At 29.7% G+C, this 12,366-nt stretch overlaps 1 protein-coding gene across 1 annotated transcript; it reads left to right on the top strand.

Moving 5' to 3' along the window:
* The first annotated feature begins 4,976 nt into the window (after positions 1–4,976).
* Positions 4,977–11,718, top strand: LOC101250795 (putative lipase C4A8.10). The gene is made up of 10 exons (XM_004238503.5): positions 4,977–5,721; positions 6,144–6,211; positions 7,337–7,407; positions 8,006–8,272; positions 8,966–9,123; positions 9,192–9,247; positions 9,484–9,536; positions 9,603–9,732; positions 10,305–10,402; positions 11,201–11,718. Exons 1-10 carry the CDS (start codon positions 5,411–5,413, stop codon positions 11,270–11,272), a joined length of 1,284 nt encoding a protein of 427 aa, XP_004238551.2. The 5' UTR covers positions 4,977–5,410; the 3' UTR covers positions 11,273–11,718.
* Positions 11,719–12,366: the final 648 nt, after the last annotated feature.

The raw sequence follows: 12,366 nt of genomic DNA, 5'->3' as shown, positions 1-12,366 counted from the left end.
GTTGTCCACTTCAAACATAGTTTATTCATGCATGTTTTTATTACGTTAAAATTCTTAGGATTATTTTCTTCTACTTTAAAGTAACGGTCTTTGTAAGGTTTTTCTTTGGCCTAATTACAGATAAGAAGGTTCCAAAGTTGAATTTATGAATATTGGAAGCCGTGCTTATTGACTTCCAATGAAAAATAATTATTGATCTGCAACAACAAATTGACTTTAGATTAAGGACTCTCCGCAAAGGTCTTTTGTAAAAAGGATATTATAGACTCGTTAAATATTTAGTCATCTAATATTATCTATTTTATATATATATGAAATATGAATGTATGTTTAATATTAAATTTGTTATAAATTAAGATATAAACTTATAATTTTTTAAAAAATATAATGAATGTAATGATAATAATTTTTATATGAAACCCAATACAAAAATCAATATAGTTCTTAATTTTCACGAAATATCATAAATTTACGAAACGATAACTTGTTACGTCAAATAAAAACTGTTCAAATTATATTAAAGGTGTAAAAGCAATAAATATTATGGAATTAAATTTCTTCACACAACCATTTCTAAAAATTTTACAAACATCCCTTTTCTAGATTATTCTAGATAAATGGGGCTTTCAATGTAACAAAACAAATGCAGGCAGAAAAATTTAAATTTTTAGGCGTAAAAGATATTTTATCTGTGTTATTTTATTATTTTAAATATTTTTATTCTTTTAATTTAATATTTTTTTAATTAAAAGATGGAAACAACATTAGTTTATTTAAAAAGAAATAGACTTTTTAATTTTCTGGTCATTTAACATTATCTTATTAAAAAATTGACTTCAAGAAAACACTAATAAGGATACAATGACAATTACATAATCTCTTAAGAAACGTGAAATCTAAGATAGTGACAACTATTTAAAAACGAGGGAGTATTAATTATTTGATAGTTATTATGATCATAAAATATCACCTATAATTGTCAATTAAATGGTCTAGCTAATTGCTATGTAATTATTAGTGTAGAAAATTTGAAGTCCATTTAACGTGCTTAGTTGGCAAAATAAATTGAACAAAATAAGGTTCAAATCAAAAGGATAACATTCAGATGGAAGGAGGATCCCTTAAACTTATCTATTTTGATAAATATTTTTTTTATCCTCAATCAATTATATTTTTTTAAAGAAATAATATTTTTTAAAAATCTTAAGTTTTTCATTTATTCAATTCATAATTAATAGGAATAAAATAATAAATTTATTGTGTCAATAATTAATTTTTTTAATAGGCATATTAATTTAAAAATAAATAAGTAATTAGTAACAAAAAGAGTATACATTTAGTCATTGTAATCTATAGTCCTGTGAGAATTATTCAACTAAAAGACTTTGGAGCTTATTAATACTTTATTATTACTACAATTATCAACAAATTTTGGTTTAAAGAGTAGAAATAATTAAGAAATTGAAAGTAACGTCATAAAGTGGGCATTTACTTTATCGGAATATTGATTGTACGAATAGGGAAATTTGTAATCATATTTTGGTGAAATCAAAGGGCTTTATTGTTTTCCATTTGGATTATATATGCATATTTATTTGTAAATAATCTAATTATATATACACTAAAACATCAAAATATTCTCTCAAAGAAAAATCCTTTTGGTCATAAAATATGGCCAGAATTTGATCAAAATAATATTTTATCTTTTGAATATATTTACTATTTTAATTTTATTATTTTTTATTTAAAAAGTAAAAAATTAATTTAAAATTAAAAAAATTATAAATTTTTAAATTTTTTAATCAAATTCTAATCGAATTTTCTGATCATCGGGAACCAAAAGTGAAACCACTTCAACCACCCCCACTCCTCTCATAAAGGCCAAATGCCAGCTCTACTTTGCCATGAAAAGTAACACAATTCTACTAAATGTTTTTTGTTTAATATACTACCGTATTTAAAGAAGTAAGGTGTGATCTGATATATGCTTTATAAGTTATAAATTTTATAATTTCTTTTTTCTATTTCAATTTGATTTTGAATCTTATTTTTTATTATTCTTTTAAAAATTTGTTCAAATTTCTTTGTCCTTTTAACTTGAAATTTTTGAAAATACATTAATATAAAGATATGATTACGAATCTCTACTTAATCGGGAGATCTAACAAGATAAAAAGAATAAGAATAAAGTATTTAATTATGTAACACATGCAATTTAATACACTTTACTTGTCATCTATTTTGCACATGTCATATTCATATATATTTAGTCTTAATTCATTTTGAGAATAACTCAAAAAAATAAACAATTAATATTAAAAATAAAACAGAAAAAATATTCTTCTCTTAATATATTATTAGTGTCCAATAAAAATAAAAATCTTTATTAATAAGATAAAGCAGTAAAGTAAACAGTGGAGTAATGTCAAGCATAATTAGAATTAGGCCATATAATTAATTTACTTTTTCTTTAATTTCACGTGGTTTGATCTTCGATCATACTCCACTAGATTGCACCGACTTATATATATAAATATATAAAAAAATATTTAAAATAAAAAGGGATAAATTAGAGTAATAACAGCTTCTAGAAAAAACTAATTAGTAAATGATGACTTGTCTTAATTAGAGTAATAATAGCTTCTAGAAAAAACTAATTAGTAAATTATGACATTTCTTAATTAGAGTAATAATAGCTTCTAGAAAAAACTAATTACTAAATTATGACTTTTCTTAGAGGTGGCACAGTTTTGGACTTTAGACATTACAATTCTTAAGTTCAAAAAAAGGTGAGAAAAAATTAATTATTTAGAGGAAAAAAGACAACTTTGAGCCCTCAATTTTGAAGCATGGTCCTTAAAATAATTGATTAACCCATATGTGTTATTTTTTATGTAGTTATACAAAACATACGTAATACCTTGAATTTTTATTTTATTTTATTATATCTTGATTCATGTTAACGTGATATGTTTTCTTAAAATAATATATTCATATATTACTAAATTAATTTTATAACACAAAATAATAATAAGTTAACTAATATAATCTCATTAAGAAGATATAGATCTCTTAATTAATTAATGATTACAATAAAGATTCATGTTGTTGAAAGAATTATTATTTTTTTAAAAATATTATTAGTTATCTTTATGGTACATAAATTCTAAGATATATTTTTTAAAAGATTATTATTATAACAACAATATAGTAAGAGGTATTATGAGAATCAATAATTAAAAATCCTAAAAGTTGTGATAAGAGAAAAATATATTTAGAATAAGATGCCCCACAAAAGATGAAAACGTAAAATAAAATTACATTAGAAAATTTTAATAATTTTGCTATCATAATGTGACCTAACATTTGGCATAAAAAAAGTTTCATAATTTAAGTTTTAATATCTAATTGCTCGAATACATTTTGTTGAAGAATTTTGGGATGAGAACAGAAATGAGCTAAAATTAGGCATAAAATAGCCCATAATTTATTACAAGCCAAACGTCATTCATAAGAAATTTATTAGGATTTGTTTAGCAAATTCGAGTTTTTTTTTTGTTTTGGTGTTTGATATTTCATTAAAATCTAATAATTTACATTGAATAAGATCTTATTAAAAAATTTACTTGTTATCAATAAAAATTATATTTTATATTTAAACTCGAAATCTCGAAATGAAATAAAATTTGTTATAATTCAAGTTGTACATTTTTAGTACTGTATCCATTCACTTGTTTGCAATCAAAGCTCCAAATTTGGGAAATTGTCCAACATTTCTAAAGATGTTAAGGTTTACAAGTTTTGTTTTATAGTCATAAATATGCCAATTAATGAGTTATTCTCTACTTTCACTTAAAATATTATAAAGAAGAAGAATATTTTTATTAATTTATCTTATCAATTTTAAATTATTTCATGCCTTTTAAGAAAAGAAAAAATAGTGCACAAATTAGGTATAACTTTCCATTTTATCTTTATTAATTACTCCTTGTTTATAATTATTTGTTTTTTTAATTGTTTCTAATTACTTTGTTCATTTTAACAAATCAAAAAAGAAATTGTTACTTATTATATCCTTAGTTATTTATTTTGAAAAATATAGAACCTTTTGAAAATTTTAAATTTTAACCCATCAACTTCACAATTAATATAAACAAAATGATAAATTCAGTATATCATTAATTGTTTTCTTGATATGTGTGTTAATTCAAAAGTGGACGATTAGTTATAAATACGAAGTATATTAACAAATTTATCATTAAAATAATTAATCATTAATCATTAATTACACTAATTAATTTCAATTTTAACTAGTGAAACGTAAAATTAAAAAAGTATTTTAATAATCTTTAAAATTAAACAATCAATTTTTTTTAATATTTTAAATAATTTAATTAATTTAAAATGAAGGGAGCATCTAACATCTGTACCCCTAACTCCATGTGTGCGCCATATTCATATCAAAGTTAATAATGAAGGAGTTCTCTTAGAATTTTACAATATTTACACTTTTTAATAAATCATATAAGGGCAATAATCTAAAACATTAATTAATTCTATATCTGTCTTTAATAGGACAAGTAATTTGAATCTTAAGATAATAATTATTTTTAGAATATGGACAAATGATATAGAAGGAAGGAAGAGATTGTCAAAAGGAGAAAAAAAAAACATTCTCTATTAAAATAAATTAAAAGAGAAAAGTAAAACAAATCATTTGCTTGTTGACTTCCTTTTCAATTTATTATAAACCAAATTTCTTTTTTATCAATTCTCTTTCATTGACTATCCTTTCAAGTTTAAAATTGCATACAATAATTTTACGAAGTAATATCGTCAAATTAAAAAATATTTTGATATAATATTTATCAGATAAATAAATCAAAACGAATATTAAAAAAAAGATTTAATATTTAAAAGTAGTCCTGATCAGTTATTGGACCCCTCTTATAACATGGGAAACATAGATTTCATCTAAGTCTAGAAAGGGAAAGGTAGAAGAACGAATAAAAAATATTTGTAGACGATCGTCAATCTTTGAAACTTTCATAAAAGAGAAACAGAGTTTTTCCCTCTTTTGATTCAATCAATCTTACAATTTCAACATTCTTCTAATGTCAAAATGCAAATCTTGATTCACAATTTAATACAAGTGATATTATTTTATTCCTACTCTGTTTCAACAAGACTATTTACAGAGAGAAGAATAAGAATGTTCCATTTACTGTTGGAAGCATTTGATGTGGACTAGAAATAGTCTATATAAAACCATAAATGTTGGAATTCCAAAATCCAAGAACCGCTATTCCTCGTTAAGCGTTATTTCTATTGACCCACAAAGGATTTTTGCTGTTTGATTGTGTTTTTTTTTTCTTTCTTCATATTGTTGGATTTTGGTGGTTATGTGAAAATGGGTTCGTCGGAAATGGATAAAGGTTTAAACTTTAGTGATGAAGAGGGAGTGGGGAAGAGGAAATCTGAAATGGGTATTGAGAATAAGGAATCGAAGAAATCTGAAATGGGTATTGGGAAGAGAAATAAGAAGACGAAGAGAAAAAGGTTTTCTATTTTCCCTAAGTTCTCTTGTATGAGATTGGATGATGAAGTTCCTGTTGTTGAGACACCTGCTGATGAAGGTGGTTTCGATGTGGAGGCTAGCCAAAAGGGCCCGGGTCATGCTCCTAATCATTTAGTTGTCATGGTTAATGGTATTATTGGCAGGTGACTTTGAAATCTTTAAATCTATTTTACTATAATTGAAATTGGTCCATCTTTCGAAACAACGTCTCTATCTCTTGGACCCCACTCGTGAGATTACAGATGTATCTTGTTGTTGTTACATACTGGTGTTGTGGATTTATATCATTGCTGTTCTTTCTTTTTTCATTAGAACTTGTAGGTTAATCATTTGTAAATATTTGGAGATAATTTTAGTCCTGGCGTTATTAGTACTTCCATAAACTTGGTTAAAGTTAAAAAATGGTTGAAGGATTAGACAAAATTTCCATAAACTCTCGTACAGAGTGGAAAGATGCTATGATTGAAAGATCATTGAGACTTAATTTAGTTCTAGTGTTATGATTGTTATATGATGAGAGATCAGTGTGCTTAGGTTGGATGACTTCACTTGTCTGCTTCTGCAGTGTCGATGATTGGAAGTATGCTGCTGAACAATTTGTGAAGGCCTATCCACACGATATCATTGTTTATCGTAAGCTCCCTGCTCTTTACAGGATTTCCTGGTTCTATTTTACTTCTGTTTTTTTGGTCTAGTTGATTGAAGTGAGATTGTTATGTAAAATCTAATTACTTTGGAGTAGCAACTATCTGTTTGAATTATCATATTTATATGTATGATTTACCAAAACACAAAGGCAGGCATGTGGTTTTTGGTAAGTATGAAGAAATGAAATGTTTGTGCAAATAAGTGAACTGCCTTCAATTTTTGATTGATCATACTTCTATACATCTTTTTTGTTCACCTAAACTATATAGTGGATTGCTCTTTTTTTTTCTATCTCTAACAATACGGACAGAGTCTACAGACTAAGCCAGTTTAACGAGTACCAAGAAGGTACATGAAAGTGTACAAACTAGAAACTTCCTTCTGTAAGTTGAGGAATGCAAAAAATCTAAACATGGAATTCGTATCCAGTACAAGTTCTTCCTACACCATAGTCATAGACGTTTCAAACATGTAGCTTTTACATGAAGTATGTTTTCCCTACTATCATTAGACATTTGCTATTCCTCTCCTGCCAAACATACCAGAAAATGCTAGTAGGGATGCCTACTTAGTGCTACTTGGGGCAAGTTTTATGCTACCTGGTATAACCTATTTGACAGTGGAGCAATAAATGATTTACTGATTCATTAGCTTCTTCACATAGAACACATCTGCTGCAAATAGTAAGACCTCTTTTCTGCAAATTGTTATGTGTTAAACAAGCTTCATGAGTGGCAATCCAAGTGAAGCAAGCAGCTCTACGGGGTGCGACGGTCAACTACCGCAGTTTCTTCCCATTCTCCAAAGATTGTTATAGCATGTCTTTACTGGATATAATTTAAGTGAAGAAATATTGGTGTTAGAAGTATAGAGGTCCTTGGAATAACTTTTTGACTTTTGGCATTGCACTTCCAAACTTGCATTAGATATTCATGCTTTTCCACTATCAAAATTCTAGCGGCCCATTAGTTTCTGAAAAGTAATATGAGCTCCAAATTTTCATTGATTGCATGTTTCCACAATTTTTATGCATCTTTCTGTCGGTCAGAGCCATATGCTTCCTGTGTTAATCTCTAACTTTTTTTTTCTAATTTAATATGCTATTTCCAGGCAGTCAATCTAATTATTCAAAGCTGACATTCGATGGTGTTGATGTAATGGGGATAAGACTAGCTGAAGAGGTATGTGAATCATTTGTATCTTCCCCAGATTTAGTCAATATAAATAAAATCCTGTTCCTCAACACAAACTGCTCCTTCGAACTCATTTTATCTGACCTGCTCACATTGTGAGAGTCATCGACATCTTTTTTGACGGTGATCTTGTAAACCAGACTAGCTCATACAATTTGGGATGAAATAGTAGTATTTTAATTGAAAGTCTTTTTTTCTTTCCCTTGAGTTTAATTTTCTACAGGCCATTGTTTCAGTCTTAATTAGTATCTTTATCTGTCCTTAGATCCTTGTTTTAGGTTATTTGGATTCTGCGGCTATATAGACCTAAATTCTGCATTGCCTACCAAATATGTATGCTTGAAGCTATTGTCCAGTTCTTTTATCTTCCAAATCTTAGCTCTTGCTAACATACTCTATCCACCCTTGTTTGTTGGTTACTAAGGAATTTTACCAGTGTTGTATGATGATGATTTTGTATTGTATTAGGATGACATCTAATCTGATTCTTGTTGTTCAGGTCAGATATGTAAGTTTAGTTATATGCTAAACAATATCTACTTGAGCTTAATTTTTAGTGACTGATGCTTCTCATATTTACTGTCAGGTACAATCTGTTGTAAAACGTACTCCACATCTACAGAAGATTTCCTTTGTTGGTCACTCCCTAGGTGGCCTGGTATGTAGATATGCAATTGCAAAGCTATATGAACAAAGATCTGCAAGAATAACACGTGGACAAGGTATGGAATGTAGTCTTAATGGGTCCACTGATGCGTGTGCAGAAGAGGTGTCAAAAAAAATTGCTGGGCTGGAACCCGTGAACTTTATAACCTTCGCTACACCTCATCTCGGTTGTAGGGGACACAAACAGGTAATTAGAGGATTTTTCTCAATCCCCATTAATTTATTGCCTCTGTTAAATTTTGATATTATAGAGAGTAGTTCACATTCTATAGTATAAGGGAAAGGTAATCGTCCAAATGAGCTCTGCAACTTACACAGCTAATGAGGAAATTACCACCAAAACTGGATTTTTGGTTCATGGTAGACTTCAAAAGAGGATTTTCATTATCATGTATAATGAACACTATTAGATTAAAGTAACTCACGAATGTCTCTGACTGTAAGTGGACAGTTAAAGGAGTTAGATACTTTAGTTGTAATGTGCCATTATCAAGATTAAGTGTTAAAATTGCGTTGTCATGAGAAGTACTAGCAAAGAGATTCATAAGTCGCTTATCTGGTAAATCTGAGAGAATGCAATCCAAACTCATCTAACATGATTATATTTTGGTTGGAGTTTGCACCAATACTTAAACTTTGTGAAGTTTTATTTAACTCTTCAGCATCTTGCATGACTTTGAATATTTTTGTTCTAGTTTCATTCTGAACTTTGCTTATCATGTTAGAGCATGGCAAGTTAGCTGCATGAATATTATGAATCCCAAATAACTCAATTGCTTTAGTTTCATTCTTCTTCCATCGTGACAATACTTTTTACTTAATCCCAAAACTGGGCAGGCTTAGGAAACCAAGCTTTTAATGTCTATTAAAATTATTGTAGGCTCCAGCATTCTGTGGGCTATACTCACTTGAAAAGGTTGCAGCAAGTTCCTCATGGTTACTTGGAAGAAGCGGAAGGCATCTCTTTTTGAAAGATCATGATGAAGGGAAACCTCTTCTTCTTCGGATGGCCAGTGATTCTGAAGATCTGCCATTTATGTGAGTGAACATTGACCAACTCACATCAGAATCTCAAGCAAATTATGTATCCTAACTTCTTCTTGCAGATCTGCTTTGCAGTCATTTAAGCGTCGCGCGGCCTATGCAAATACAAGTTTTGACTGTATCCTACTTAACCCCGTCATTTAGATGTGTATTTGTCAGACCCTCGTCCTTTTCTTCTTCTCTTTCTTGTTTGTTCAATATTCACTGTATTATATAGCCAGAATCAGGTGTTCAGGACTTAAGTCCTTGATGAGATGATTCAACAGTAGATTAGCATTTATGCTGATCGATGAGTCCTTAATTCCATATGTTAACTTATTTCCTATAATGTGAAAAACCTTAACACTTGTATAGATCTTGTTGGATGGAGTACATCATCTTTGCGGCGCAGAAGTGAGCTTCCAAAGGTAAAATTTATGACATTAGAGTTTTAGCAAAAGCTGTCATCATACAACTAATACTTTTCTTTTCAGCGTCGAAACATGAAAAAAGTGGACAAATACCCACATATTGTAAACATAGAAGAGGCAACAAGTGTTAGTTCTCAAGAAGAAACTCCTACTATGGCCAATATAAACGGACACAAGTCTCAAGAAATGGAAGGTTAGTACCTTTTTTCTTTCTTTTTAATGGCATTTTGAAGAGCAACTTTAAGTATGTTAGCCTTCTGTTTCAGAAACACTTACCTTTATTATCCTAAAATTGTGGATCTATAGCTGTTGATTCTGCATACTAGTTCATTTTGCGATGTCCATACAGTCTTCTAGTGTGTTTTTTCGGAAAGACTACACTGAGATGCATGGATCAAAGAACTGCTGCCTAATGAAAAGAGAGCATGGATCCACTTCACACTAATTCCAGTAGTTTATGTAATCCCACCGTCGAGACTTAAGCTGCTTGTGTCAATTGCATAAACGGTAGAACTTTCTACTTAAATAACTAGCAAAATACTTAGAATGGTGTACGGTTGATTATTCATTCTGTAATATCAGCCATTTTTTTCGGTTCTCAACTCCGACTCTGCTGTTTCATTTTATTAGTGGTAGTAATAGACACTACCTAATTGACCAGGGGAATCTCAATGTATATCACATGGTTTTCGCTTTTAGCATTTTTATAATCAGCTTCATAATACTTTTTTGTTGTTTACCTTTTTTATTGGTTAACCGCTGTAGAGGCTATGATCAGAGGTTTAACAAAGTTGAGCTGGGAACGCGTTGATGTTAGCTTCAAAGGAAGTATACAGAAATTCCTCGCCCATACAGCAATTCAGGCATGTATTTGTTCCGTCTTGAACACACTTCTAAGGAGCTTCTGCTTTCAATATTTCTTTACACTATTGATTATCATAGATTTCACCACATATCAGTCTATTATGATCTAGGCAAATTCCTTTCTCATTAGCTATATACTCTGGAATTATCATTTCATGTCTGTGTTTTCATTCACTTGCTTAGCTTGAGGAGTTTGTTTTTTTTCCCCGAGTGCTCATAAAAAATCCACCTTTCTCCCATACCTTGGTATAACTCTTGATACCGTCATAAATTTGCATAATATGGGGTGATCAGATGGATTGTTGAAGAGTAGGTTAGACAATAATGTGGGTAATAAAGAACGGATAATTAGGCTCAAATGGATAACTAAGGTTATAGATCTGTCAATTAATAGCTAGTTGGGGCATATGAATGATGAGTCTTCACCATCCACTTAGCTTCTTTTGAACCAAAGGTCTCAATGATCCCAAAAGGAAATGTATAAAGTCACCATGATCTTGAACTATTTGTTTTCAACGAACAGAAGCAAATTTCGTAGTTTTTTTATGATTGTTTCTTTCTGAAATCAAAACTCTAGGCATTGGTTAATATGAGGAATGGAATAAAGAAAGAGCAGAGGAGCCCTCAGCCCTCAACTTATGCAGCTCCTTCGTTCGTTTTCTACTCTTTCACGTGAAGCAAACTGCATTTTTCGCCAATCATTTGCCCTTTGGTTTCTGATTTTTGTGTTTTGTTCAGCCACAGGAAGGTTGTTTGCAGTAACAAATCTTTTAATGTCCTTCGTTTTACAATTACAGGTGCAGTCCTATAACATTAATTCCGATGGAATAGATGTTATACAACACATGATTGACAATTTCGCCTTCTAGACGTAGTGAAGTTCTTGATTTATGTTACCTGTATTTGCTGGAGGCCTGTGCAATTTACAGCGCCTGCAACATAAATTGTAGAGGATACAATCATACTAATTCAAGATACAAATGACAAGTCACTAGGCGATTCTTCTCATCTGGCATAGCTTTGGTTGACAAAGTTATCCGGTACCCGTTGCTCATGGAAAGGGGCAGGTATCCGTGGAATTAGTCAAAAGTGAGCAAAAGCTAGCCCAAACGCCACCGTCATCAAAATTTTTTTATAGAAATGACAAGTCAAAAGTTCAAGTTACATGTATTATAGTTACTAGAGCATATATAGTGCAATCATTTGTAAAGTTTTTTAGCTCCTCACTAGGATATCTCTTCAAAAGTAGTAACAACTATTCACTTGTGTACCATAACAAATCATATGATCCAATCTTGAAGGCTAACTTTCATAATTTTTCAGTTTCATTTTGTTATATGATCATGTTAAATAAAACAAACGATCCACTCAGATTTAGTCCTTTTTCTAGTCCGGTTTATCGAAAGGAAAAAACAAATACTATAATTTTGTTCCATCTCCTTATTTTTACAGGGCTACCACTTGCAATCCCATACCTTTACCCATACCTTAATTTGAAAAATTAAAAAAAAAAAACATATATAGCAAAATTAGAAAGGAAAAAAAAGTCCTGCAATTGATGTGTACGTTAATGCAAGTCCAGTTTGGCCAAGTCCTACAGTATCTTTTTAAAAAAAAAAAACAGATACAAAAGCAGGTAACTCAAATCTCAGGTTCAGGTAAGATTTGGTCCCTACTGTCTGACTACTGCCATTAATGCCCATTCTACCTGATTTTCAAGGTTTACGTTTTAATTTATTTGTCTAATTTTTGTTTAAACATAAAATTTGAAAAATTAAAAATAATTTTTAAATAATTTAACATATTATGCAAAAAGTTAAAAATTACAGCTGGTCCCTTACACTTCCTCCTGCCAAAACAAAAATTATGACTTTTTACTAACAAAATCAGTTACTCCTTGTTAATTTGCAAAATATGGGTGAAGCCCATGTTATTTATTTGTGAGATATATATTTTTTTATTT

The sequence above is a fragment of the Solanum lycopersicum genome, chromosome 4 (assembly GCF_036512215.1).
Source record: "Solanum lycopersicum chromosome 4, SLM_r2.1".
NCBI classification, from domain to species: Eukaryota; Viridiplantae; Streptophyta; class Magnoliopsida; order Solanales; family Solanaceae; genus Solanum; species Solanum lycopersicum.
Note: the sequence above shows the minus strand (reverse complement) of the source record. Positions and strands in the feature narration are given on the sequence as shown.

Excerpts from the sequence above, each read along its gene's own strand:
- LOC101250795 (XM_004238503.5), top strand. The coding sequence starts at position 5,411 with ATGGGTTCGTCGGAAATGGATAAAGGTTTAAACTTTAGTGATGAAGAG. Across the intron at positions 7,408-8,005 it reads GGATAAGACTAGCTGAAGAG|GTACAATCTGTTGTAAAACG; the intron begins GTATGTGAATCA and ends ATTTACTGTCAG. Across the intron at positions 9,248-9,483 it reads TGCAAATACAAGTTTTGACT|ATCTTGTTGGATGGAGTACA; the intron begins GTATCCTACTTA and ends ACACTTGTATAG.